The sequence below is a fragment of the Prinia subflava genome, chromosome 2, assembly GCF_021018805.1.
Source record: "Prinia subflava isolate CZ2003 ecotype Zambia chromosome 2, Cam_Psub_1.2, whole genome shotgun sequence".
In the NCBI taxonomy this organism is placed as follows: domain Eukaryota; kingdom Metazoa; phylum Chordata; class Aves; order Passeriformes; family Cisticolidae; genus Prinia; species Prinia subflava.
Window position 1 is genome coordinate 3,033,046 of NC_086248.1, and position 27,872 is coordinate 3,060,917.

The 27,872-nt window shown below is 50.6% G+C and overlaps 1 protein-coding gene across 1 annotated transcript; it reads right to left on the reverse strand.

Annotated features, from left to right (window-relative positions):
- Positions 1-6,473: 6,473 nt before the first annotated feature.
- On the reverse strand, positions 6,474-27,777 carry FAM167A (family with sequence similarity 167 member A). Its single transcript, XM_063423253.1, has 3 exons — positions 27,575-27,777; positions 19,682-20,225; positions 6,474-9,722 (listed from the first exon to the last, which is right to left on the reverse strand). The coding sequence occupies exons 2-3, from the start codon at positions 20,057-20,059 to the stop codon at positions 9,459-9,461; spliced, it is 642 nt and encodes a 213-aa protein (XP_063279323.1). The 5' UTR covers positions 20,060-20,225; positions 27,575-27,777; the 3' UTR covers positions 6,474-9,458.
- Positions 27,778-27,872: the final 95 nt, after the last annotated feature.

Below are 27,872 nucleotides of genomic sequence, written 5' to 3' on the forward strand. Positions count from 1 at the left end.
TAAGAACATGAAATAACATCCCATATTTTTCACAAGATGATGAAGGATGAGAGCGGGGCGGGAGGAAGGCAGGGGGATAGCAGGGAGAAGTGTCCCTGTGTCCTTGGCAGGCTGGGATGGGTAGGAGCACGGGGTGAGCTGGGGTGGGCAGAGGGGCCGGCTGAAGGTCCCCGTGTCACCAGCGCCGGCTGAAGGATTGCAGCCAAACTTCGGGCAAGTGCAAGAGCCCGGCTTCGGGTCACAACCACAGAGGGGTTTGGGCTGGAAGGGACACTGGGAGTCAGCTAGTCTGAGGTTCCACCAGAGCAGCTTCCTCAGAGTTGTGTCCAGATGGCTTTTAAAAATCTCCAGGGAAGAATAAACCCAGAACCTGATGTCAAAATAAATCCAGAATCCAGAATGTCAGAATGGTTTGGGTTGGAAGGGACCCTAAAGTTCATCCAGTTCTACCTCCTGCCATGAGCAGGGACATTTTCCACTATCCCAGGTTGCTCCAAGCCCCTTCCAGCCTGGTCTTGGACACTTCCATGGATCCAGGGGCAGCCGCAGCTTCTTTGGGCAACCTGTGCCAGGGCCTCCCCACCCTCACTGGGAAGAGTTTCTTCCTAAAATCTAATCTAAATATCCCCTCTTCTAGTTTAAAACTGCTCCCTGTGTCCTGTTACTCTCTGCCAGTGTAAAAAGTTGTTCATCCTCATTTTTTTATGAGCCCTTTTAGGCTCTGGAAGGGGCTCTGAGCTCTCCCTGGATCCTTCTCTTCTCCAGGTGAACACCCCCAGCTCTCCCAGCCTGGCTCCAGAGCAGAGGGGCTCCAGGCCTGGAGCATCTCCGTGGCCTCCTCTGGACCTGCTCCGATGATTCCATGTCCTTGTGCTGAGACTCCAGAGGTGGATTCAGCACTCCAGGCTGGACATCACAAGGGCAGAGTACAGGGAGAGAGTCCTTGGTCAGTTCCTGCCCACATCCAGCAGAGAGACCTGCTGTTCATGAAGGAGGAAGAGCAGAGGACAGCTGGGGTCAGGGGTGGCAGGTGGGGCTCTCAGAGCTGTGAAATAACTGGGCTTGCCTGGACAGAGAAGCTCTAAACTGAGGGCTTTGGATTTCAGGAGAGTTGACTTCAGCTTTTTGAGGAACTCTGAGGTTGTTATGAAGGGGAGAAGGTGTCCAAGACAGCTGGCTGATTTATTTTTAAAGAAAACCCATTCAGAGCTTGGGAACAAACCCTGCTTTTGCTCATGAAAATCAGGAATTTCAGCACAAAGCCTCCTTGGCTAATTAAGACACTTCTTAGCGAGCTGAGCTGTTAAAAGGGAGCATACAAGAAATGGAAATAAGGAGGGGAAGTGAAAGAAGAGTGCAAATGCAAGGCTGGGGTACTTAGGGATGAAAGCTGGAGGGCTGAGAACCAGCTGGAGCACAGAGCGGCCAGGGATGCTGAGAGTGACAAAAAGGGAGGCTGCAAAGTGTTTTAACAGCACACTCCAGGGAAAATGTGTGTGGGTTGTTGGATGGGAGGACAGCCTAACAAAGGGTGATTTTGGCAAAGGTTGAATGCCCTTCTTTGCCTCAGTTTCTGTAGGTCAGATTTGTTCCAAGCTTCTGCACACAACAGCAGTGTTTGGGAAGGAGAATAACCAGCAGCTGGGGAAATAAAATTTTAGGGGCTGTTTAGTGAAATTACATGTATTTACATCCATGAGACTGGATGAGAGTGCTCTAACAGAACTCTGTGGTGGAACTGTGGAGCCTGTCATCTATAAAATCTCCTGGTGTCTGATCTCTGTCCACACTCAGGTGCCTCCAAGGTTTATACACTCCTTAAAAAAGGGGAAAAAGGAGGATTTGGAGAGCTCTAGAAGTCAACCCCACCTTAGACCCTATAAAAACCATGGAACGTGTCCTCTGGGAATTAATTTCTGGACATGAGAAGAACAGAACTCACAGACTCCAGGCTTAGTTCTCTGGAGGCTGGTGCATAAGGTGCTCTGCAGAAATGGAATTCCAGGTGAGAGGAGGCACACAGAGCAATCAGCCTTTCTTCTTCTGTGGCAATAGCTCTGAACTGGGCCCAGCAGGAAGGCTGGCATTTTGAGGATGTGAAGAAACCCCTTATGAATCAAGTCCTGGTGCTAAATCCTTTCCTTCCCTGCCAGAAGTGGGAAGAAATCAGGAACAATAAAGCGAATTTCAGCTCACCCCATGGCACGTGATGAATCTCAAGGTTTGCACCAAGATCAGTCCCTGTCATTGCTCATTCTGAAGCTGGGGTGGGAAAATGGTGAAAAACTCCAAAAAGGGCTTTTCCCAGGAAATTTGGCCAGGTATATACAGACAGCCCCTGGCCTGAAGTGTCCCTTATAGCTCAGGGCAGGGGCTCAGTCTGGCCTTGTGTGACATCCTGCTTTTCCCCACCCAGGGGACACACAGAGGATTGTTTGGTGGCTGTTTTTTGCCCAAAAGAGGATTTTTCAGGAGCACCACAGCCTGTCATGCTTCACAGGGGTGCTGGAGACTGCAGCTCCTCCCAGCAGAGCCCTTGGGACATCCTGCCTCTGCCATCCTCTCCTCCTGCATGGCAAGGAACTCTGATAAATAATTCCCTTTTTATTTGGCTGATTGCATGCTGTTACTAGGAAGCCTCCTGGCATCCCTGGGACTGTAACTCGGAGCAGGCTGGCAGCTAATGGAGATAATTAAGATTTTATAGCCACCTTCCTGAACGAGCTGGTCACCCCTTCCTGTGGGGGTCTCAGAGGGTTAGGATCCTCTTTCTGTGCTGAGTGGGCTTGGAAGAGGCCCATGGAAGGAAAAATAACTTCTTCAGGACTTTGCTGGTGTCAGTGCTGGGGCTGTACTGGGGCTGGGAGCAAACCAAAAAGCTGAGGAGCATTTCCAGGTGCTGGATTTCAATGGCCATCACAGTCGTGGGTTAGGCATGGCCAACAAACCCCAGGCAAAGCTTTCATGGGTCAGAGACATTCCTAAGATGTAGTTTGGTGTGGCTGCTGTTGTGTAATTAATAATATGGACTTGATCAGATTGGGCACCTGGCCTTAGGCCAGAGGATGGGTCCTGGCTGCTGGTGAAGACACAGCTCCTTCTGTTCCCATCCAAATGAGTAATTCCACTACTGGGGGAGAGGTCTGTGTGTCACGAGTCAAGAAAACTTTGTCCCTGCAGCCTGGGCTTAAAAATGCACTGGGGAATTGTCCCTTTGCAAGACTTCTGAGTCCTCAGTGATTGCTCTCTGTCAGGAAGGATATTGCACTCTGTCCTGGCTGAGTTTCCTCAGCTCTGTGGGTCACTCCTGTGCCCAGGAGGGCAAAATTCCAGCTGGCACAGCCCAGACAGTTGGTATGGTTAAACCCTCCTACCCCCAAAGAGGCAGCAGCACCCAGGATGGCAGTTTGGGATGATCCCTGGCTCCCACAACTCCTGAACCCAAACCTGCTGCTTGTTGGAGTCAGTGCTGGTTGGGCTGGACCCACACCATGCCAGGAACCTCGTGGAGCAGGCAGAGCCCACCCTTGGCAAGCCACGTGCCAAAGGCACCGAAGCTTTGGCTGGAATTGGCAGCCTGGGAAGGGGACAGCACGCTCTGAAAGGCTGCTGCCTTCACAGGGTGAGTTTGAGAGAATTAAGAACTCGATCCCTCTGATCTGGTTAGAAGCCTTGCAACAGGCTTTGAGTTTTAATTCATCTGCAGGACAAGATTTTCTCCAAAATCCCAGTCCCAGCAGCTTCCAGGGTGGGATGTGCTGAGGTGTTCACAGCCGGGAGTCCAGGAGGTGCTCAGCTGCCTCTCTGAGCACCCACAGCGTGGGCCACCCCATATCTCATTTCCCACCTTATAATCACAGGATAATCCCTGGAGTCATCTTCCTGGAGTAGCAGGAAGGAGCTGACCTTTGCAGATCTCCACAGGGCACTGTCAGCAGCATTCCTGCTTCCCACTGAGCTGCCTCCTTGGCTACCCAGGCTGGGAGCTGAAGCAGGGGAGGGCAACTCCCTCTGCCCCCCTCTCCCCATCCAGGAGAGATCCCCTGGTAGCTCACGGCATTTCTGCAGCAGCTCCTTGCTACCCCCATTGTTCCTGGGAAAAGCAGACAATGATCTAAGAATGCAAAACTCCTGAAACCCCTCCAGAAAGCCGAAATTTATGAGCAGCCTGTTCCAACTGGCAGAGGGAAGCTGTCAGTGGAACAAAAACATTGTGTAATAACCTCCCTCCTCCCCCTCGTCCCCCTCTGGGGGGAGCTGAGACAGCCTCAAGGGAGAGGGGGGGTTGGGGAAGGATTGGGTTGGAAGGGAAAATAAAGATTATCTCGTGCCAACTTCCACCTTCCACTAGCCCAGGCTGCTTCAAGCCCTGTCCAGCCTGGCCTTGGACACTCCCAGGGATGGGACAGCCACAGCTTTGGCACTGCAGACCCCTCACAGTGGCTGCCCCAGAATATTTTAAAGCACATTTAGGTGCTGTCAGCTACAGTGACCAGAATGGTTTGTCTGACCACAAGGACTCTGTAATATTCACCTTTTGTGTAACATCCACCACACCCCAAGCATGGAGTCGTGGTCCAGGTCTTGTCTGCTCTGAATGATGGGTGGGTGAAGGTGGTTTCTTGATCCTTCTTCATAAAATAGTTTGAAAAGATAGGAGAAGAAAGGCTGAAATCAGGAGTTTTCCCCATATTTGATCAATTACCTTAAATGCCACATTTGCATTTCACCTTCACTTCCCAACCATTGGAACCTGGGGCTCCCAGGAGTGAGTGTGATCATCCAGGACTCAGGAATGTCCTGTGCCTGGAGAGGAGAGGGCAGTGCTGGTGCCAATCAGCTTCCCAGATTTCCCAGGTCACACGGAGATGAGCGAGGGTTTTAGGAGTGGTTTGCACACCTTTGGGTGCTGCTGCAGGGCTCCTCTGGCCAGCACCTGGTTTATGAGTGATGCCAGAGGGTGGTTTCTCCCGGGATTTTGGGATGTCTCACTCCCGTGTGTGCATCCCCTCAGACTCAACGCTTGGTTGTAAAATGTGCAGCGGGGGAAGCGAGTCTGGCTCCGGCTCTGCTGTGGAGCCTGCCACCTCCTCCTTGCAATCCCTTGTTTTCCCCTTCCCCCTCCTCCTGTCTGCCTTGATCTGAAGGAAAACCCACTCAGCAGACAGCGTCAGGCTGTGAAATAAACCCACGAGGTGCTGGGAAGCTCCAGCTGGGATTTTTTTCTCAATACATATCCATATCTACATCTATAAAAAAGGTTAAAATGTGATGGTTGAAATCCTGTGTAGCAGAGTCAATCTGAAAACTCAGTCTTTAAGTCCTTCACTGTGTCATTCCTTGGCTTTCCTGGTGGAAGGAGACACAGTGTGGCACTTCTGTGACCGAATTTAATTAAGGTTTTATGGGGGTGACTGTGGGAGACCTCGAATCACTCACTGATTATGGGATAGCACTTCCCAGTGCCAAAAGTGTGAGGAATGAGACACTTTCCTGGGAACAATGACCCTTTTCATCATTTCTGCTTGGGGCTTTGACAGAGGAGCAAGGTCCTGTCCATTACTAGGTCGTGGGGCAGCCCATGCCAGGGAGAGCAGCCAGCTGATTGTGAAGTAAAATGTACAAAATTGCTTTGTGCTTCCTCTTAATTGAACCAAAGGAAGTAAAAAGAAAAAAGAAAGCTGGGCCAATTAATTTTTAACTGATTTTTTCATGGTAAAAATGTAGAGCTTTGGAGTGACTAAAACTTCAGGGATTGGGTCTAGCTGGAAAAGAGAAAGTGGAAAAGTTTTATTAAGGCTCCTTTCAAGGAAAAATTTTTAACAGTTAATAGCAAGACAATGTTTGAATGAAAATGAAGTGTTAATGTCTCAGCTGTAATTTAAAAATTTTAGAACTATTTTTGCAGAATCCCAGAATAGTTTAGGTTGGAAGGGATCTTAATAATTAATCAGTTCCAACACCTAGCCATGGACAGAGACACCTCCCACTATTCCAGGTTGATCCAAGACCTGTCCAACCTGGCCTTGGACACTTCCAGGGATCCAGGGGCAGCCACAGCTTTTCTGGGCACCCTGTGCCAGGGCCTCACTGCCCTCACACTGAAGAATTTCTTCCTAAGCAAAGAATTTTAAGCAAAGTGTTTACATTGTGAGTAAAAGCAAAATTTATCCAATTAAAATGCTAGACTGACCCCCTCCCCCAACCCTTAAAATTTGCATTGAGCTTTTGGGGGCAAGGAAAAATAATCGGAAATTTTATCTTCCAGTTAGCCTGGAAAAATCCACGGTTGTCCAGCCTGCCCACCTAAATTAAAAATGCAGTTAATTATCCCCATGGATTAGTCTCAAACTGGCTCTTTCACTTCATGGGGAACGTGTCTCACTGCTGGATGGGTGAGGACAACACTGGAATCTGTGCCCAGAAGATTCCTGCTTCCAAGAGATGTAGCAGCAGCCACTGGTGCTGCTCCAGATGGAGATGCAGCTTTGATTTGTTGGTCCACAAAAAAGCATCTTTAGGATGGACTTCAGCAGGACCAGCCTTGATTTCCACCAGATTTTCTCTCCAGACATCTGGGAAAGGGAATGTGGCTCCAAGCCACAGGAGAGGGACCAGCACACGAGGGTTTGAATCCTCTCCCTGTGGACAGCTGAGACCTGCAGGCTCCTCTCTGGGAATTTTGTGGTGGGAGCAATGAGTTGTCCTGTTTCTTGAATTTAACCCAACATTTGGATGACTTTTTATTTTAAGCAAAATTCAGCAAAAATCAGACTTATTTTTATTTATTTATCCTCCCTAACCTGATATATTTGAAGTGCCTGGACCCACTTTTCACTCAGTGGCAAACTAACATAAAAATATTTTTTATTTTAGTTGCTTTCTTTCCCATGTGTTTTTGTCCAAATACACCATAAGTGCTCCCACCTTATTTTCCTCCCATCTCTCCTGGATTGCCAGGTGGAGCTGATGGGTGTGAGTGGATACAAAAACCTGCCAGGAAAAAACCTGGCACACCTGTAATCCTGGAGCACACCATCCTGCAGCTTCCCCAACACAGTGAGAGACCAGAGGCAAAAATCAATACAGACAGAGGTTTTATAATTAAAAAAATTGTGCATTTTGACAAACAGCTGGCAGTTACACCCATCCGTTGTCCCCCTTAATGCAGAAAATACATGTTTGGAGCCCAGACATCCGATTTTCTGATGCCACGTGTAATGACTCACTAAGACTGTATTTGAATTAACCTCCTGCTTTTGGCTACCAGACAAGAGCCCACTCTGTACTCGACTCCAGCTGACCCTAGAGAGAAGGAATCCCCCTTTCCAAGGCATTATTTTCATGGAAAAACCATCATTTCTATCTTCTGATTGAAAACGCCTCTGAAAATCAACATGTGAGACACAAACTGATTTATTTTTATGAAAAAAGTAAACAAAGAAGAATTTTAATGAAATGAGTTTCTTTTTTTTTTCCAAGATGTCCATGGGGAAATAAGGCTGCTCCTAGTAAACTGAACGGCACTGTGGCTGGTTGTCTTGTCCAGAGGCCAAGTGACGGTCTGGTCACAATCCAAAATAAACTTTCCTCACCTGGGGAGCACAAGATTCAGCACCCAGGCATGGTGCTGACGGTGTAGATAAAGCTCTGGTGCCTAAAATTCCTCCTTCCTTGGCAGAAGGAAAAGATCAGGGAGCTTTGGAGTTGATGGGGAGGCATCACCCAGGGGCTGTGGGGGATGGAGTCTCAGCTCCAAGTCCCCACATGTCTGTGAACCCCTTAATTTGTCCCAACCCCGCACACCAGTGGAGGCACATGAATTATTTGTCCTCTCTGCACCAACCCCACACTCCCAGTGGAGCCCCAGGCCTGGAAGCCCCCTTGCATCTTCCCAGGGGCGTCGGGGTCTGGCCGGATCCCGTTTCCCGTCACGTTTTGGGGCAAACCCAGCCCGGAGCCTCCCGGGAGAGGCACGATGCACACACACAGCGAGTGACACACACACACACAGAGCTCACAGACAGCTACAGGCACATCGACACGTTCCAGAGCAGCGGGATTGCTGCTCCTGCTCCTTGCCAGGCTGACACAGCCAGGCCTGCTCAGCCAAGAGCTGCTCCTGCTGGGGCACGTGGTGAGGAGCAGAGTTGGGCTGAGATCGTGGAATGGTTTGGGTCGGACAGGACTGTAAAAATCGTCTGGTTCCAACCCTCCTGCCACGGGCAGGGTCACCATGAGCAGGATTGTTCCACTCTGACAGGGTCAGGAGCGGTGTGGGCACAGGAGGGAGAGCCTGAAGGCATCCACGCTTGATCTGTACTGTCTTGGGTGCTAGGTGTCCCCAAATTGCCATGGCGAGACCCCTGGAGTCCCTTGCTGGGCCTCTGCCCCCGTGCCAGGTACAGGCAGCTGTGTGCACTGAAAGGCAAGAAAATACAGCATCCATCTCACATTCTGCTGGGCAGGGAGGGAACCCCCTGTGTTGCTGCAGGTCCAAAGCTCATCATAGCAATTTCTCCCTCTAATTTTAAGTCCCACTTTGAGTTCATTACCCAAAAGTCCCCTTTCTCCTCTTGAAGTTCCTCTCTCTGATGTGTGTTGCTTCAAAGTATCCAGGGTTTGCTGGTGCTGCTGCTGGGGGTGTCAGCCTGGGGATCTCTCTGACAGGAGATGCTTTGGGTACAACACTTCCTTGTCTGCAGGGTGAACAACAGAGTGTCTTGTGGCTGACAACGGGATCCAACAGGATCAGAAATGTGTATTGCTCTGGGCATGACTTCCAGGAGACTTCTGGTCAGCTGGAATCTCTGTGCCCATGGAGAATCCATAATCTATATCACAGGCAAAATGAAGCTGTAGTGCCCTGGACTCTATGGAGCAATCCAACAAACACATCTTCTCATCACTTCTTGGGGCTGATACCATTTAACCCACAGTCCTTTGCTTGCTGGGAGGCCTCTTTCCCACTGGAAATCAACTTCCCACCCGAAACAGCCCCATGGATCCCTCACTTGGAGCAGCAGAGGCTGAGGGTTGGTGCCCAAGGGGACATCCATGGAGGTTGTTGCTCCAGCCTGGGAGGAGGGGAAGGGGAAGGGAAGAGGGATTTCGCTTTGTGGCTGATTTTTGACCCCTCCTTTGATTTTTGAGCACAACCACCCACACCGAGCTGCGTCCTGTGGGAGGCAGAGGAGGAGAAGGGACTTGGCAAAGGATCTGAGTGATGTGTTGGGTCTGGATGCTCCCCAGGCTCCTCCCATGCAGGTCCTGCCTTCCCCACGAGCATCCCCGGGCCGCTCCAGTGCCCACCTCTACGCTGCCACCAACACCAGCGGCAGGCTCCCTGTTTTCTCCCCTTCCCTCTGCTCCTCGTTGGCCTCTCCTCACCCAGCCACGAGGCAGAGGGAGCCCTTTCCCTCTTTCTCCCCCATCCTTCCCTCTCCGTCCCGCCTCGTTCAGCACAGCGAGAACCGGCGGGAGTTGATGTTCATCTTGGTGACCCCGATGAGCTTGAGGGGCGTGGAGAGGCTGAAGGAGCTCACGAGGGGGAAGTCGCAGAAGAGGTCGGCGAGCTCGTCCCTCTCCTCCAGCTCGTAGGTGGCGTCGTTGAGCATGCGCTGGTGCAGGTGGCACGTCTGCTCGATCTTCAGCTTGTTGATGTCGCTGCGCAGCCGCATCAGCTGCCGGGCCAGCTGCTGGTCCTGCAGGCGCATTTCTGCCTGCAGTGGGGAGGGAAGAGGGGGTTTAGTGGCAAGTTCTCTGTGGACGGGTGTCTAGGGTTGAGAAATGTAACCAAAAATGTGTATTCTATTTTCATCTGTTGAAACTGGTTGGGAGATATTGTTCTTTATCTCTTGTAATTCTAGGGGGGAAAGAGGGCAGATGCCTTCTGTTAATGGGACACCTGATAACACCAGATAAGGCAGGGCCTCCTTATCTCTTTCACTGACTTTTTCTCCCTCTCTGGGGGATATCTGCTGTTAATGGGCCATTGAGGCTCACCAGTGCCACCACACATTCCATCATCCCACTGTGAGATGCTCCAGCCAGTGGGGAGGAGCCAGTCATTCCCTACCCAGATAAAATGGGGACACAGGGACTCCAGAGCAGCCTGTTTCCACTGGATTCCCAGAGGAAGATTGGACCCTTTTCTTGAAGATCATCTCTACTCCAACAGAGCCACATCTGTCACTCTGGAAGGACTTAATTCAGGCTGCTTCCAACACCCTGACCAACAGGGTGTCAGGTTTGCATTCTGACTCTGTCAGTGGTCCTTTGTACTATTGATTTTATTTTATTTTATTTTATTTTATTTTATTTTATTTTATTTTATTTTATTTTATTTTATTTTATTTTATTTTATTTTATTTTATTTTACTTTACTCTATTTTATTTTACTTTACTCTATTTTACACTATTTTACTTTATTTTACTTTATTTTATTTTACTTTACTTTATTTTACTTTACTTTACTTTGCTTTGCTTTACTTTATTTTATTTTTACCTTTCTTGTTGTTTGTTCTTCTCTCTCTATTAAATTGTATTTCTGACTTGGAGTCTCACTAGTTTTGCTTTCAAACCAGTACAACATGGGACAGAGAGTCAAACAGACTTAATTAGCACATCTGGTTTGATAACCAAGATGCCATGGCAGGAACAAACAGAGCTTTGAAGATTACAGAGGACGGGATTAAAACCTGCTAACGGGAAGAGAGGAGGTTCAACCCAACTTCTGCAAACAAAAGATGTATGAGTTGTCTGTATGATCTGTAAGCTGGTTATTGCAGTAGAAAATGATTAGCCTTCCTGAAATGGTATATAAGCTTTTGGAAAATCTGAGTAAAATTGAGTTCTGATCACTGAATCAGTGTTCCCTTCTCTCTATCAATTGTCAATAGTTTGCTGCCTCCCTGCCCGAGGCTGCTCCAGACCATGGGGAATGGGAGGGTGTTTTGGTGCTTGAACGTGTCCAGAGAAGGGTGATGAGGCTGGGAAAGAGTCTGGAGCACTGTGAGGAGTGGCTAAAGGAGCTGGGAAAGGGGCTCAGCCTGGAGAAAAGGAGGCTCAGGGGAGACCTCATCACTCTCCACAACTCCCTGACAGGAGGGTGCAGCCAGGTGGGGGTAGGGTTCTGCTGCCAGGGAAGCAGCAACAGGATGAGGGGACACTGCCTTAATCTGCTCCAGAGGAAGTTTAGGCTGGGCATTAGGGAAAAGTTCTTCACAGAAAGAGTGATTGGGCATGGAATGGGCATTGTGGAGTCACCATCCCTGGAGGTGTTTAAAAAGGCTGAATGTGTCATGGTCTGGTGGACAAGGTGGTGTTAGTTCATAGGTTGGGCTCAATCTCAAAGGTCTTTTCCAACCTAGCTGATTCTGTGAACTCATCTAGAGGTGCTCGATCTGTGAGGGAGACAGGGATCTGCCAAGCCAGCAATGCATCCCAAAAAAAAATACCAGCTTCGAGGGGGAATTTTAAACAATCGAGAAATCCCATGCCTGCTCGTGTTTTCAGGAACACCAGGAAACTGGAATTAAATCAGTGCCAAAGCTGTTGGCTTGGGTATCTGTCAGGCTTCAGAGCCTCCATCTCAACATTAAACAAAGCCCAAATTAATTTTGCTCATAAGGCAGCAGCCACAGGGACACAGAGCAATTAGAGGTGGAAAGGACCAATTAAAAGAACACCAAATAACTGATCCCCAAATACTCAGCCTGGGTTTCCAGCCTGCATAAATCAGAGCTGGTCCATGACAGACTCCACCTTCCCTGTGGTTTATTTTATCTCGGTGATTTGAAGTGGCTCTCAGGATGGGACCTCCATGGTTTCCCAGAGGACAGAGAACTACAACCTCCAAGCTAATGACCTAAGTGTTTTGGTGGTATTTTTTGCTCCCCTGGATGTGCCTTGGGAAGGTGGAAGATTCAGAAGTAATGAAATGAAAGAGGTCTTTTATTTAAAAAAAAAAAAAATCCAACTCATAATTAAGAAAATTCATTGCCACAGGATGCTGTGGGTAGTGAAGGAAAGAGGTGAACCCTTGGTATGGGAATCAGCCTGGCAAACAGGAGCAGGCAGGGCTGGAAAGGCAGATCAAGCCAATTCCCACTTCCCACCCCACCTCCCTCCTCACAGAAAAGCAACAAAACCACAAAAGTTACAAAGAAAAGAAGCTCAACGGGCTCACCAGAAGGGGTTTGGCACAGGATGATCTCCAAGGTCCCTTCCAACTTAGCCAGTGCTAGGACTCTGTGAGTCTACATTTTGGGATAAACTTCCCTTTCCTGGATTTCAGCAGCATGGATGTGGTCAGACCATATCAGTTTCCAGGCCTGAAAATGAGCTGCTCAATTTCTGGGTACAGATGTAGCTCCCAGGGAAGGGAGTAAATTATTCCTGGCCTGGTGGTTTGTGCATGAAGATGCACAAGGGAAAGGAGGAGGGAAAGTTCCCCTTGAGAGACCCCACAGAGACCCTGATATTCCTACATGAGACCTTTCCCTGCCTGACACAAGGGCTGCTGCAAGGAGGCTGTGAACCAAAGCAGCCTCGGGGTTGCTTTATCTTGTGCCATAATCCCTCCTCCTCCAGGCAATCAGAGAATCTCAGAATGGTTTGGGCTGAAAGAGATCCTAAAAATCATCCAGTTCCACCCCCTGCCATGGGCAGGGACATCTTCCACCATCCCAGGTGCTCCAAGCCCTGTCCAACCTGGCCTTGGACACTTCCAGGGATAGGAACCTGTCCCAGGACCTCACCACTCTCACAGGGAAGAATTATTTTCTAGTATCTAAGTCCCTGCAAACCCAAGCCATTCTGATTCTCTGACACTACAGAGGCATCCTGGAGGAGCTTCCCTGATGCTCCCAGCCAGCAATAAGACTCCAGCTTGGCTGTCTGAAGAGGATTAAATCACCTTTGTACCAATCTCTGAGTGAATCTCTCTCTCTCTCTCTCTCTCTCTCTCTCTCTCAGGAAATCTCTCTCAAATTGCTGTCAGGCTTGTGGTCATTTACCTTTATCAAAAACCCCCACTATTTCCTCTCAGACCTGTGCCCCCAGCAAAGCAATGCCACTTGGCAGGTTTTTATGCTCCCACCTGAGTCACAATAATAATAAAAAAAAATCACTCTGTTCATATTTTTCCCTGTCTCACAACAAATGCTGCCTTTTTATCAGGGAGGTGATCACAGGTGTTATTGAAGTGACCCTGGGTCATTCTTTCTTCTTGGTGTATCAAGTTACCTAAGAAATGGCATCAAAGGCTTTCACTGAATATTTGGAGGAATGTAGGATTAAAAAAGCCTCTGCTGCCAAAAAAAAAAAGACATTCAAAAGAGAATTGTGAGGCCATTGTGCAGAGGGGTGTGAATTATAGGTGCTTTTTTTCTCTTGCAGACCAGCTTTAGGTTTTTTTGACTGGTCCTTGTTTTCCTTCTCTTTTGAGGAATCAGTTTGATTTCCTGTAAGCTGGAAGGCAAAGACCTCCAGAAAATAAATATAAGGAACCAAGCCTGGCAATGGTTGACTAAAACCATGTGGATGTGGCACTTGGGGACACGGTTTAGTGGTGGCCTTGGCAGTGCTGGGTTAACAATTGGACTGGATGCTCTTCGAGGGCTTTCCCAACCTTAACAATTCCATGTTTCTATGAGAGGATGATGCACACCAGGAGGAGATGGAAGATGGGCTGAGGGCTGTCACGGCCTGTGCTCCTTGGAAGGCTGCCTTGTCTTCCCACGGGCTTGGGAGTTCCTTGCCTGGTGACAGGTCCTGTGGAGCCAGCTCTGTGAGGTGACAGCCGGGCTGAGGGTGGAGCATGAAAGCTGAGCTGCTCTGCAGGGCACGAACTCTTACTCCCCACACTCATCCCTGGGGCTTGGCTTGAGATGCAAACCCCTGCCCTGCTTCCATGGAGTTGTCCCATTGAACACTGCCCTGTTCAAACCCTTCCAGAACCCAGAAATCCTCACTCTCCTTCCCTTTCCCAGAGGCTCTCCACAAATACTAAAACCATTCCCCCCATCCCATGCTGAGGACCAAACAATTGCTGGAAAGGATGAGTGATGTCCCTTTAAAAGCAGCACTCTCGGGCCAGCAGAGCTCCACAAAGCTGCCTGGGAATGAATAATGGGATTACAGGGGCCACATCACGGGAAGCTGTGGGGTTTTGGTTTGCAGAGCTCACCCACGGGGCCATCACCACGAGGTAATTCCACACTCCAGTTTATCTGTGTGAGGTGCCAGCAGGATCCCACACGGGCAGCATCCAGCAGAAGCCAGGCTTTTGGTTTCCTTTGATCCTCTCACAGCCAGGGCAGGAAGAGCCTTAGGTACATCTTGCTGATAAAAACCAACATTTTAACCCATTCTGCCTCTCTCTGCACACCCAGCCCCAGCTGTTTCTCACCAGCATGGTTGGGGAATGTTGGGATGGACAGGAGGCTGGGTTGAACTTCCCAGGCTGGAAGGGGGCACCAAACACAGGTTCACTTCCTAGCAGTGAAGCAACTGCTGGATTGAAATGCAAAGCTGGACCACCAGATCTTATGAACCTCGGGAGGATTTTCTGCTTGGATGGAGCCTCAGAGTCTTTCAGGGATGTTTAATATGGGTGAGAAAGAAAAAGCTTTGCGTGCATCCTTTCCTGTTTTCCAGTCTAGGTGGCTCATCCTTAATAGCTACAAGCAGTGGCCTTCAATTTTGCCTTCAACAGGCAGGAAGGCCAATAATTTTCCCATTTCCAGCAGTCCATCTTTTCTCTGCATTGCTTTTGGGGGATTTTCAGCAGACAGCACCTCAAGGCATGGACACGAGGAGCTCTTTGAGATTTCCCTCTCTTCTAAAAAGAGAAGAGTCCCATGGATAAGGTCCCAGCCTGGTCCATGAAGCTCAGGGGGATGCTCTGTGGAGAGGCAGCTGGTCCCACAGGGCCAGCTCTTTTTATTTCCAAAAGATCAAAAGGAACTGAAATGTGAATTGGCACTTTCCTGAGTGCAGCCACTTGGATTCAAGCACAAAGAAGCACAGGCCGCTTGTCAGATCCCTGCCAAACCTTTCAGACAAGTCCACACTGTCTGTGTGTTGGTTTGGGGCTTCTTCAAAGCTGCTCCCACACCACCCTGTCATGGCTCATTTTAGGTGCTCCCACCCTTGTGGTGCAACCCACAGCCCCAGATGTGTTATCCCAGATCCTTCTGGAGCACCTGGGAGTTACCCACCACCAAATCCCAAGAGATCTTTGCCAGCTGGACCATGCAAAGCCTGTCACGGATCCCAAACCTCACTCTTCCTCAGAGCTGTTTAGGCTGTGTTGTCTCTCTCTCTCCCCAGAACAGGGTGGCTGCACCCAAATGGACCCTTAGGGATCATCCTGTTCCATAATAAATCCTGAACTCCTTCCCTTAAATTTCAGCAATTTAACAGTAGAGGTCACAGAGTCACAGAATGGTTTGGGTTGAAAAGGACCTTAAAACTCATCCCATTCCACCCCCTGCCATGGGGTTCCACTATCCCAGGCTGCTCCAAGCCCTGTCCAACCTGGTCTTGGACACTGTCAGGAATCCAGGGGCAGCCACAGCTTCTCTGGGCACCCTGTGCCAGGGCCTCCCCACCCTCATAATGAAGAAATTTGGTGCTGCATCATTGTTTAAATTCACTCAAGCACTTATTCAGCCAGTATGAGTATCCCAAATGGAAATAAAGGCACTTAATATTTAATAAAAAATAATCTGACCAACAGGACACGGGTGTTTAATGATTTCCCAGGAGGGATCATCAGACATTTGTGTTCCTTTTCAAGTCTTTCCTGCATTCTGGCTCACACCCCTCAGATTTCAGTGCCAAACTGGTGAATTTGAGGTAGTAAACTTGTTTTTCCTAAAAGGACAAAGAACTGTTCTAAGATGTCCCTGTTCATAGGGTTGTACTTTAGCCATACTTAGGAGGGAGAGGACTTTGAGTGCTTAACTTTATAACTGGTAAAACCTGGCAAATTTCAAAAACAAAGAGCAAAGTGTGACCCCTCCAGCCCTTGAGTCTGTCACCCTCCCTGGGCTGGTGACGTTTTTGCCCTCAGCACAGACGAGGAGCTGCCACACTTGACAGTGCAAAGGCAAACACAAGGGCAAAGAAGAGGCAGGAGGAGCTGGGGAGGGAAACGCTCCAGCCCTGGGGCAGCTCAGCACACGCTGAGAGCTGCAATTTGCTCCTACACCTCCACAGAGCCTCCCAGCACACAAAAACAAGAGCAGTCTGCGTGTCTGAATAAATCAGCTTCTCAGGGCCAGGTCCTCAGCAGGGCCCCGCTGACGTGGCTGAGGCTCTGTGGGGTTTTGTCAGCCCTACAAACCCGGGGCAGGGCCTGGAGTGCAGAACCAGGGGCTGGGACAGGTCACCTGAGATGACAGGCCCAGAAAAGCAGATGGACAATAAAGCCTTGGGTTTGTATTTTTTTTTCACCTCTCAACATGAGCAGCCTGAACCTGGCTTGAGCCAAATCAGGGCAGACTCTGGAGACAAAGAGGAAAATTTCTTGCAGTGTCAGATGATGACTTCTGTGCAGATTGGGAGTAACAAGAGATAGGGCAAGAGGAAATGGCCTCAGGTTACACCAAGAGAGATTTAAATTGGATATTAGGAAAAAATTCTGCAGCAAAAAGATTGCCAGCCTGGCACAGCTGCCCAGGACAGCAGAATCCCTGTTCCTGGAGGAATTTGGAAGCTGTGTGGATGTGGCTTGGGGACTCAGTTTAGTGCTGGCCTTGGTAGTGCTGGGGAGTGGTTGGACTCAATGATCTGAGAGGGCTTTCCCAACCTAACCCCTTCTGTGACAGTACCAAATTTACCCTCTCCTGCCTCTGCTGCTTTTGGCTGGGATAGGGTTAAATCCAAAACTGGGTGGTCCTGTACCAACTGCCTGTTGGGAACAGTCCCCAGCGTGTGCAAACTCCTGAAGCTCCAAGTGCTTGGCAGGATTCTCCCTGGGACAAGCCAGAACCATTCCAGGGTGATGCTGTTGAAACAGCCTGAACACGCTGGGAGCTGTGCTGAGGGCTGGGGGTGATGGAGCTGCATTTCATCCCGTAAGGACAGGGCTGCTGCACTTCTTCCCTGCGTGGAAAGAATCCCACATTCACCAGCTTTTGCCCTTTCATTGGATAGGTGAATCTTCCAGACCCTAAATAACCACATCAAGGAGTCACAGAATTGTGGAATGTTTTGGGTTGGAAGGGACTTTAAAGATCATCCTGTTCCTTCCTGCCATGGGCAGGGACACCTTCCACTAGCCCAGGTTGTTCCAAGCCTTGTCCAACCTGGCCTTGGACATTTCCAGGAATCCAGGGGCAGCCACAGCTGCTCTGGGTGCCCTGACCACCCTCACAGGGAACAATTCCTTCCCAATATCCCATCTATCCCTGCCCTCTGGCAGTGGGAAGCTATTGCCCCTTGTCCTGTCCCTCCAGGGTCTTGTCCAAAATCCATCCCTATCTTTCTTATAGGCTCCTTCAGGAGCTGGAAGAGCACAATTAGCTCATCCCAAAGCCTTCTCCAGGCTGAACACTCCCAATCCTCTCAGTCTTTCCCACAGCAGAGCTGCTCCATCCCTCTGATCACCCTGGTGCCTCCTCTGGATCTTTCCAGAAGCTCCAGGTCCTTCCTGTGCTGGGTCACAGCTCTGCAGGTGGGGCAGAGAGAGGCAGAGGGGCAGAATCCCCCCTCCCCTGCTGCCCACACTGGGGCATCAGCCCAGGATCTGGTTGGTTTCTGGTCTTCCTGATGGCTTTGCTACCACAACATGAGGAAAAGCAAGGAAAAATCTTGTCTGAGTTGGGATGTTTGGAAGCTTGTTCCTTTATTTCACAAGAAACTGGATTTCACCCTTGAAATGTAATGTGAAATGCACCTTTTGGTTCCAGCACCGTGTGATGGGCTGGCCTGGCTGTGCTCCCTCTGCCTGCTGGCAGCTCTTACCCACACTCGTGCCTCCAGCACAGCTATTTCACCCTGTGGTCAGTCAAAACTTTGCTCTCTCTTTTTGGGAAATTGTTCTAAATTACCAGTCACATCCAGATCCAGCAAGGACCCGTATAATTAAGTGGCTGAGAAATGGAAAGTGAGGAACAATTAGGGTTTGCTTGGCCTTTTCTCATCTTTAATTTAAACTTTCAGGTTTTGACAGATGGTGGTTTAGATACCACACCCCCCGTCTGAGGGGTAGAATCAGACTCTAAGAAAATTTGTACTTCCATCATGGGCAGGGATTGAAAGAAAACCCCAAATCTTTTAAAATCCAGTGTTATGAGAAGGAAAATCTGCTTCTTACTCTCTTTGATCATCTTGAGATTCAGGGTTTACATCAAGTGTGGATTTAAGATTGCACCCAGATTCAGGTCACAGATCTGGAGCTGAGGTTCTCCAGAGCACTGAGGGGTTGTAGGGGATCATCTCAAAGCTGTTCCTAATGGTCCTGAATTCCTGAAAGCCACAATCCTGAGAAACAAAGTCACCAAAGTGCAATATCCAGAACCACCTCTGTAAATAAATCCTCAGGGGATCAGGGAGTAGGGTGAATGCAGCAACAGAGAGTTGACAAATCAACATTATCTGAGGCAAAGTCACAAAGAAACCTTTAAAACTGTTATTCAAATTTGTCAAAAGTTTTCACCAAAGATTTCAGTGCTTCTCAAAAACAAAGAGTCTGCACAGGAACATTTTCACAAGTTTTGGCTAAAAGTGATGTCCCAGCCCCCGCTGCAAATATTCCTGCTGGGACTCACAGGCAAAATTCCAACTGGGCAACAGAAACAAAGCCACGTGTCATGAGTCACTTCCAGTGATTTGGGCCAAATAATAAAGACTTTTCATGCCAGGGAGGAGAAGGGAAGGATCACTGGGAAGTGTGCTTTTGGTGTCTGATTGCTTCTGCTCTTGTGAAGAGCACCTGAACTCAGTCTCCAGCTCTGACTTCAGCTGCCCTGACAGGGACATATCCATCCTATCGACCTCCAGAAAATCACAGAAAATCACCCTGAGCTGGAAGGGACCCACAAGGAACATTGAATCCAACTCCTGGCCCTGCACAGGACAACCCCAAAATCACTCTGTGTGCCTGAGAAGGTTTTCCAAACATTTCTTGAACTCTGTCAGGCTTGGTGCATCCTCCTGGGAATTATCCCCTGGCTGTGCTGACTCCTGAGCTTGGCTGGGAGCTGGGTCAGGCCCAGGAAAAAATTGTGATAGCAAATTTTTGATAGCAAAGTGACAGAGAAAAGGTGAATTCCAGTCCTGTGCCCTGGCTTTCTGGATTTTTCTAGTACAAAAAAGACAAAGCATTTTTGTCCTCTCCTTCTCTGTGAAATGTCCAGCAGAAATAAACAGATGTGTGAGACAGGGCCCAAGGCTGGGATGGGAGGATGACTGAAATGTGGACTGGATTTGAAGAAAAAGAAAAAGGTAACAAAGAAGAAAGAGGTAACAGAAAAAGAAAAAAGTAACCTGGAAGAGCCAGGTGTGGAAAAACACAACGATGGAAAACACAATGAGTGATGGAAAATACAATGAGTGATTGCTGCCTTTCCACCTGGGGCTGAAGGCAGGTAGGAACAAGGAGCTTCCCCACTCCTTCTTTTTTATCCCCCTTGAAAATCTGTGCTAAGAGGGACAGGCAATCACTTACCAGCTCCTTCCTGAGCCACGTCAGAGCTTCGTCGATGCTCTCAAAGCCGCCTACCCTCCCTGAGGTGACAGTCCCCTGGTCCTGGGCAGGGCTCCCGTTGAGGTGCAGCTGCACCTTCCTCATGGGGACAGTCTCCCCCGGGCTCTTTTTGGCCTTGGTGGCCTCGTCTTCCCCGTCTCCCTCAGGCTGGGGGCTCTTCCAAGCCTGCTCCTCCAGCTTTGCCTTCCATTCCAAGTAGGAAGGGCGCCTGGTCTCCAGTCTCAGCTTCTCTGTCAATGCCTTGAGGGTCCTCAGGTGATCATCTGGAGGAGGAACCCCCCCAGAGCCAGCATCCGTGCTGTCCAGAGCCTCTTCTATTTGGATTTGGGGCACAGACATCCTCCCTGGGGGTCCAAAGGCATAGAGGTGGGCTGGAAAGGACCAAGGATGGAGATGAGAACCCTCAAGGTTTGACCAGGTGGCACGAGGTGCTCAACACAGCTCCCTGGAGGACAGCTGGGGTGTGGGCCCCTGCTCAAGCACCAAACCAGCCTTGGATGAACACCTAAAAAGAAAAAAAAAAAAATATTGGTTTTGAGAAGGAAAAGGGAGTGAGGAAAGAGAGACAGCTCTTGCTGGAGCAGGGGAGTGAGGTTTTTGGGAGAGGCTCAGTGCCAAGGTGCTGCTGGGGAGGGTGGCCTCACCTCAGTTATCTGAGTGCTCTGGGGCAGGAACAGACAAGCTCTGGCTTTTAGCAAAGCTCTGGTTACCTACACCTCCAATCTTAACCCAAGAGGCCACAGAGGGCTTGCCAAGAAGGCCAGGACACATTCCCAGACCCCAACGTCCTCTGGAGACAGCAGGGGTTGATGCTGGATGTTGGGCTGTCTGGTTTTGCTGATTTTTGGCCTGGCAAACCCACATTTCACCATTTGGGCAAATCAGGTCCAGATGAATAAGGACAACCTGAAAGAGGGGAAGTTTGGATTAAACATTAGGGAGAAATTCTACCCTGTGAAAGTGAGGAGGCCCTGGCACAGGTTTCCCAGAGAAGCTGTGGCTGCCCCTGGATCTCTGGAAGTGTCCAAGGCCAGGCTGGACAGGGCTTGGAGCATCCTGGGATAGTGGAAGGTGTCCCTGCCCATGGCAGGAGGTGGAATGAGATGAGCTTTAAGGTCCCTTCCAATTCAAAATATTCTGTGATTCTGTGAAGCCAAACTTCTCCCAAGAGTTTGAGTCAAAAGGAGAACAGGAAAGAGGGACTTATCCTTCCCCACACCACACCCCCCTCCAGTCTTACAGGTCTGGACTTAGTTCTGGGTTTGCTAAAGCTGCGGCCTGAGGATTCAGCTCCCTCCTGCCCCTCTGGCTCCAGTCAGGAACATGGTCCCAGCCATGTCAGGAACCAGCTGGGGTGGTGGCAGGTTTGGGTTCAGACACCCAGGGAGACTCAGATTTGTGGTCTCCATCACTGGCCACGTCCAGTTTGTCCAGTGGGAATGGTCCCTTGTAAACACCCCTTAGGAGCAGCAGCACAGAGAAGCCAGGAGCTTCCTCCCCTCTTCTCCTCCTGTCAGCACTCATGGAAGCTGTGCCCAAAGCTGATCTGACAAACCCTGGAGGGGCAGAGGACTCAACTCTTCAAGAGTTAAGCTCAGGCAGATTCTGTATTCATTTGCCAGCAGGATCAGACAAGAGACATTCTCAAGGTCGTGTGCTCATCTATAGCTGAGCTAGGAATAGATCCAGAGCTCTCCTCTGAACGTCAGGCACAAAACAAAACGCTTTTCTGCCTGCCTGGTGAGATGCCTGGAAAACCAGGCAGGATGTGTGCAGCTTCCTAGAGTTACTCAGCCATTCTTCTCCCTGCCATTTCCACAGAGGCATGTGCAGCTCTGAAATCCAGACCATAATTATACCTCTCCAACATTTTCAGTAAGAAGATTCAATTTAAAATAAACACTGAGTGAGAGCAAGACTTATCCCAACAATTGTGTGGGGGCACATGAGCTGAAGGAGGAGCTGATAGTGTACACACAGACAGTGTGGGGGTGGAGAATTAGTCATCTTGTGGTCTCCTTCCTGCTCCTATTTATGTTAATGAGAGTTTTACGGGGAGAGGGAGCACTCACAGGCTCTGTCAGGTTGAAGCCAACAGCTCTCGTGCCTGGAACAGCAACAATTTTCCTTCTTCTGTTGAAAAAGAGAGGGGAAAGCCGTGGGTTGCCCTGTTGGAGGGGTGCTCTGAAGGGCTCAGGGCATGTCGATGAATTCACCTTTCTTCCACCTTTCCTCGCCCACTCCAGCCTCCCCAAATCAATAAAGGGAAACAAGTAATGACTTTAAAAACACTGTTTCTGAGCGTTTTGGTTTTTTTTTTTCTGTCCTATGAGACCTCTGTGGAGATTGCTGGGGGTGGCCCAAACCCGGCAGTGCAGGAGTCTGCTGCAGTTCCACACTGGGCTGCTGGATTTGCCAATCCCCAGCAAAGATCATATTTTTATGGTTTTCTGAATGCCACAGCTACAAAACAGAGCCCCACACAAACTCTTTTGTCCTGTTCCTCAGCGTGTATGGAATCCTCAGGGTGGGAATGGCCCCTGGTGTTTGAGCACTGGGCACAGCTCAGTTAACATTTAGAGCATTGGACCATGAAAACAGGACAGCAGCTTGGAGCATCCCCTTTGTCACAACCCTGCTGTCATTCCCCCCTCCCTGTCATCACAGCTCCCAGCAGCTTTGGAGGAGATTTGGTTTTTCTGCCCTAAAAGCAGCATTGATCCAGCCCATCCTTCACTTTCTGGTGGAACATGAATGGTCTCGTTCGCCCTGCAGGGACACCCCCTAAAGTGGCAGCTCTCTTCCCCAGCCTGTCCCAGCTCTGAAGTGACAGAAGGGAGCCACCTCTAATTTCCTATCAATGTCTTGGACTTGGATCAAAGACCACTGTGGAGAAAGAGATCTGAAAGCTGTGAGTGTGTGAAAAATGTCCTTGTGCTGTAACACAAACCCTTTGGTGCCTGAGAGTTACCCAGTTCCCAGGAACAAACCTGCTTCTGGCTCAAATCCACATACTCCCAGTCTCCCCCTGGGCTGGCCTGTGTGAGGGGATTTAAGTGATTAATCCTTGATTTGTCTCATTATCACACTTGCCACAGGGAGTTCCTGCCACCCCTCATTAGGGGTAAGGAGTTCAGCCCCAAAACAGGGTGAGGCTTTGCTCACACTCCACTAAAAACCTCTGCTCAGGGGTTCCCCCCTCCCCTTAGATGAATCCTGAAAGCACAGAACACAACAGATCACTGAGAGAACAACAAAAAAACCCCTTTTAATTTCTTTCTTGGGTTAAGTTTCCCTTGGAGAAGTCAACTGACCTACCCCAAGGGATCAGCAGAAGCACAAGTCTGGGATGGAGAAATAAGAGGAATGTTAAACTGGGAGTTCAACAATTAGCCAAGGTGGAGGTGTGGGGAGCAAATTACTCTTCTTCCTTCACTATTCCTGTTGTACTGTGGATTTCTGTAACACCATTTGGGGAGCAGCAGTGACTTCAGGAGCCTGTGTTAGAGGAATTCTGCTCCTCTGGAGGCTGAGAAGAAAAAAAGCCTCGATATGAGACAAAAACTCAGCTGACAGAAGCCCTTTTGCCTGCACAGATCATGGATGACATTTCTGGCATGGAGCAAACAGGGCAGAGGCAGTGGTTCAGCCTGTGCATGACCTTCAAACAGCACCTCAACCCCTTTGTGCCTCAGTTTCCCTCTCACTGAGAAGTCAGTCCGTGCAACTGGCCTTCAGGGAAAAAGCTCTGAGGATTTCCAGAGATGTACAGAATCCACCTCTGGTGTCTCCAGGTCCAATCTGGGTGCCCACACTCTCACCCCACCCGGTGCAGGGACACCCCTATGATCCATGGAGTTTGGGATGGGGTTCCCCTGATCATTGGCTCTGGAGGTTTGCACAGGGATCACCCTGGACTGTGCAGATACCCCCTGATCCTACAGAGGAAATCCCTGGGGTAAATCCAACCTGCCAACACCACCATCCAGCTCTGCAGCCCCCAGCAGCAGGGGAGGACCCCGAGCCTGGAAAGGTGGGATGAAGGAACACCGAGGTGGAGCGAGGGGTGGGGGACAGTGCCTTGTGTGCAGGGAGAGCTGTGTTTGCCTCCCTCCTTGCACAGCAGAGACACAGGGATGGGGTGGGGGTGACTGACCTCCTCCCCCAGAGGTCTCTGACCCCCCCCCTGGGTGTCTGCTGCAGATTGGGAGAGGGGCAGAGAGGAGGAGATGCCTGTGAGAAGGGGTTGCCATAGCAATGGAGTAAGGACTCCAGCTGCTCACGGAGGTGGATGGATGTTCCGGAGCATCCTCAGGGCAGCAGAGACTCAGAGGCCTCAGGAATGGGGTGAGGGAAGGAGAGACCCACCAGGATCAACATGCAGCTCCCTGGGGCTGGTGGTTCCCTTTCAGGGTGGTTGCACATCACTCACTCCTTTTCCCAGAACGAGCTCTGTCAGGACAGGAGCTGCTGTGCTGGGTGCATTTGGTGAGCTGGGGGCTTCCTCAGACTGCCAGAGCCCCCCCATCCTGCTGCTCTGCACAGGGATCCTGCAGAGAGAACAAATCCCCGGCCATGCCACGCTGGTTCCCCTGGATTTTATAATTCAGTGTTTACCCACCCAATCCTTTTCTATAGCAGCTGAAATCCTCTCCTGCAGAAAACCAGCCTGGTCCCAAAGTGACCTTCAGCTTCCCTCCCTTCAAAAGGACAAAACTCCAGCACCATGAAGAGCTGTCTGAGCCCAAAGCCAGGCCAGGTTCCAGGGCTGGAATTGGTGCTGTCAGGATCAGGAGCTCCCTGCCTGCTCAGGAGGGGCAGGACAGGATGGAAAGGGCTCTGCCCATGCTGGAGGAGTCACAGCAGAGCCCTCAGTGACACTGAACACAGTCCACATGGATACCTTCCAGCCACCCTCCTGTCTGAGAGCTTGCTCCTTTCTCCATTGAAAAATGACAGCACTGACGAGATCAAAATGGGCATTACAAGCATAGATGTGGACATGGCATCCACAGGAAAATGGGGAAAAGGGAAAAAGAGGGGATTTCCATTCACATATGGCCTGGAGAAAGATGAGGGTTTGCTGTGGCTCATCCTCCTGCTCAAATGCCTCCAGAAAGAGCCCTGAACACTGCAAGGGAGGAGGGGGAGCAGTGAGGGCTGCAGGAAATCCATCAGAGGAGTGAAGGGATAGGGAGATGGCTGCCCCATTCCTGGAAGTGTCCAAGGCCAGGCTGGATGGGGCTTGGAGTGACCTGGGATGGTGGAAGGGGGTGGATGAGCTTTATGGAAGGGACCTCCCTTCCAGCCCAAACCATTCTGTGATTCTGTGAGATCAGAGGGGACCAGTTCGCACTCCCTGCCCCAAGGCGCTTCTCCCTGGCTGATTTCCAGCATCACCGGCAGAGTCAGAACCTGTTTCAATAAACACATCTGCACCTTCCTGCCCGACTACACCTCATCCCTCCACACAGCTCCTAGCAGGCTCCTGCCGAGGCAGCAGGGCTGAGGCTGCTGCCTGCTTCAGATGGACCCTTGCAGCTCCATTTTCAGGCCAGTTAGGCTCCCCTCCATCAGCAGATCTCCAGGCTTTGTGTGGAAATCCTGCATGAAGAAGTATTTGGCATTCCAGCAAACCAGTCTTCCAGTCAGCTGGAAGTAGCTGCAAACTGGGGAGCTGAACGGGGTCAGTGCTTTCAACCCATCAGCCCAAACCAGGTAGGATTCCTCTTGGGAGGAAAAGGATTAAGGAGCAGAAGCAAAGGCAAGTTTTCAGGCTCTTGGTGAAGTCACCATGTTCACCCTCGGTTGTTCTTCTGTGGATTCATGGATTATGGGCATGGGTTTCCTCTCCACACTCTCCTCAGGCTCCCAGCAGGTTCTGGAGCTAATCCCAGAGGTGGCACAGCTAGCCTGTTCCCAAAAATGCCCCCAAAGGACTCGTGGTGTGGCACAGGAGGTTGTTCCCCTTTTTTCCTGCTGCCACTCCAAGCACGGCTGAGTTTCAGTGAGGAGAGGGGGGACCTCTGTTCCCGTGTGCCCAGGGTAATGAAAAGGGCTGGGATTCCTTGGGAATGAGCCAGGACAGGCTGAGAAATGCTCTCTTCCCAGGAGACTAGGATGGGGAGTTATTTTTTCCCCAAATGCAGCATGCAAGGGTGTGTTTTCAGAAAGCAAAAAATAAAACCTAACCTTTTTATTTTTGTTTTGTTGAGCTGCAATCTGCCCAGCACCGAGCTCAGCCCCTGAAGGGACAACGCCAGGGCCAGCTCTCGCTGGAGACCCCCAGGCTCCAAGTTAACATGATCAGGGGAGTGGGGTCAGCCCCTCAGTGACCTCCTAATCCCCTTTACATGCCCCCTGTCCCATCCAATTATCCAAACCGTGATCATCCAGCCTCTGTCCTCAGACCTGTCTTCTCCCAGTGCTGAGCTGCACTGTGGGATTTAAAATCATTTAAAATCTGCTGGCTGCAAACAGACCCTCCTCTCCCTCCCCCTAGAAGGGCTACACTGCTCTGAGCCTGATTATTTTTATATTTCTTTTTTTTTCTTCTTCCCTGCAGTGTCTCTGCTACATTTTGCAAACACCTAATGGCTGCAGGGCTGTTGCAAGCCCGGAGCCCGGCAGAAGCTGGATTCCTCCCGTTCTGCTGGATTTTTGTGGTGCACAGACCACCCCCCCCCGAAGGATGGAGGGGACTCTGATGGGCATCTGAAAGCAGAGAAGAGCTGGGATGCAAAAACCAGCAGCAGCTCCCGTGAGCTGAAATGATGGCTGGCACAGAGCAAACACACAGCAGCCAAAACAGGCTCGTTCCCGCTGGAAAGTGGGGAGTTCCTCGGATACAGGCGATGAGCAGACAAAGCCACAGGGATCACTGGGCACAGCTCCTAGCTGGGAGCCACAACTTGGTTTTCATCCATTTCCCCCCCTTTTCATCATCCCCCTCCTCCCTCTGCTGAGGTCCCCGATGTAGAAAAGCTCCGGAGGGTGCAGGATTGTGGAATAACAGGGGGAGCATCGCAGGGAAACAGGGAGGGGTGTCCTCAGAGAGGTGTCAGCCTGCCCGGGTCCGGGCTGCAGGATGGGGATGGTGCCCTGGTGTGCAACACCCCGGGGCGTTCGGGCTGGGCTTGCACAAACACTCGTGCTGCGAGGGGTGTGGGCCGGCGCTATTATTTTAACAATTAGCCCCAAGCTGTTATAAAAGGCTCTGAAGAAGTTCTGGCTGGGTGGTTTTGTTTTTCCACCCCCCTCTCCTTGGTGTAAACGTGAGCTGCGAGGGCCAGACCCGAGCAGGTGGAAACCTGCTCTGCTCAGCACACGGTGCCTGCTTCAAAAACCCGAGGTAGCAACGCCCTGCGAGGCCACCGCGCTCATCCCACCATGTCTGCACTGCACAGCCCCACAAACCTTTCCGGGGCTCCTCTCTCGGGCTGGGGGCTGAGGGAGCAACAGGTGACTGTCCCGAAACCCGGGCAGCCTCTTCCCTGCTACACCCAGGGCGGAAAAATCCTCCTGGAGCGGGCGGGTGAGAAGCCCCACGCTGCTCCCAGCTGGGAGCAAAATCCACCAACATCATCGGAAAGGAGGATTCAGGCATTCCCAGTCAATGGGGAGCCACTGTGCCGGCCATCCCCAGGGAATGTCGGCGAGATTGCGGCAGGGGGGGAACACTTTGCAAAGCCCAGAATCAGCAGGAGCAGCACGGCAGTGCCGAGCTGGTGCCCGGTGGGGTCCCCATCACCCCTCGCTGCTGCTCCCCACGTTCGTGGGTCCCCCCACAGCTCCCGTGCCCGGTGTCCCCGGGGCGGCTCTGTCCCCCCAAGCCACCCCGAGCACGGAACTCACCGGGGCTGGGGTCACAGAGGGGATCGCACGGACATCTTGGCTCCCTCCTCGCACCTCGGGTCCCCAAGTTGGTGTTAGTGGAGCGGTGTCACCAGTTCCTCCCGGAGTCTGGCTCATCCTCCTCCTCTCTGTCTCGCTTCAGAAATCTGTGTGTGTGGTGGTTGGTTTGTTGGTTTGGGGTTTGATTTTTTTTTTTTTTTTCATTTAAGGGACTTTTTTATTTTTTTTTTCCCCAGCGGTTGCGTCAGGGCTGTTGCCTGGAGACAGGCGAGCTATTCCAGTTTGAGCTTTTCAGTGC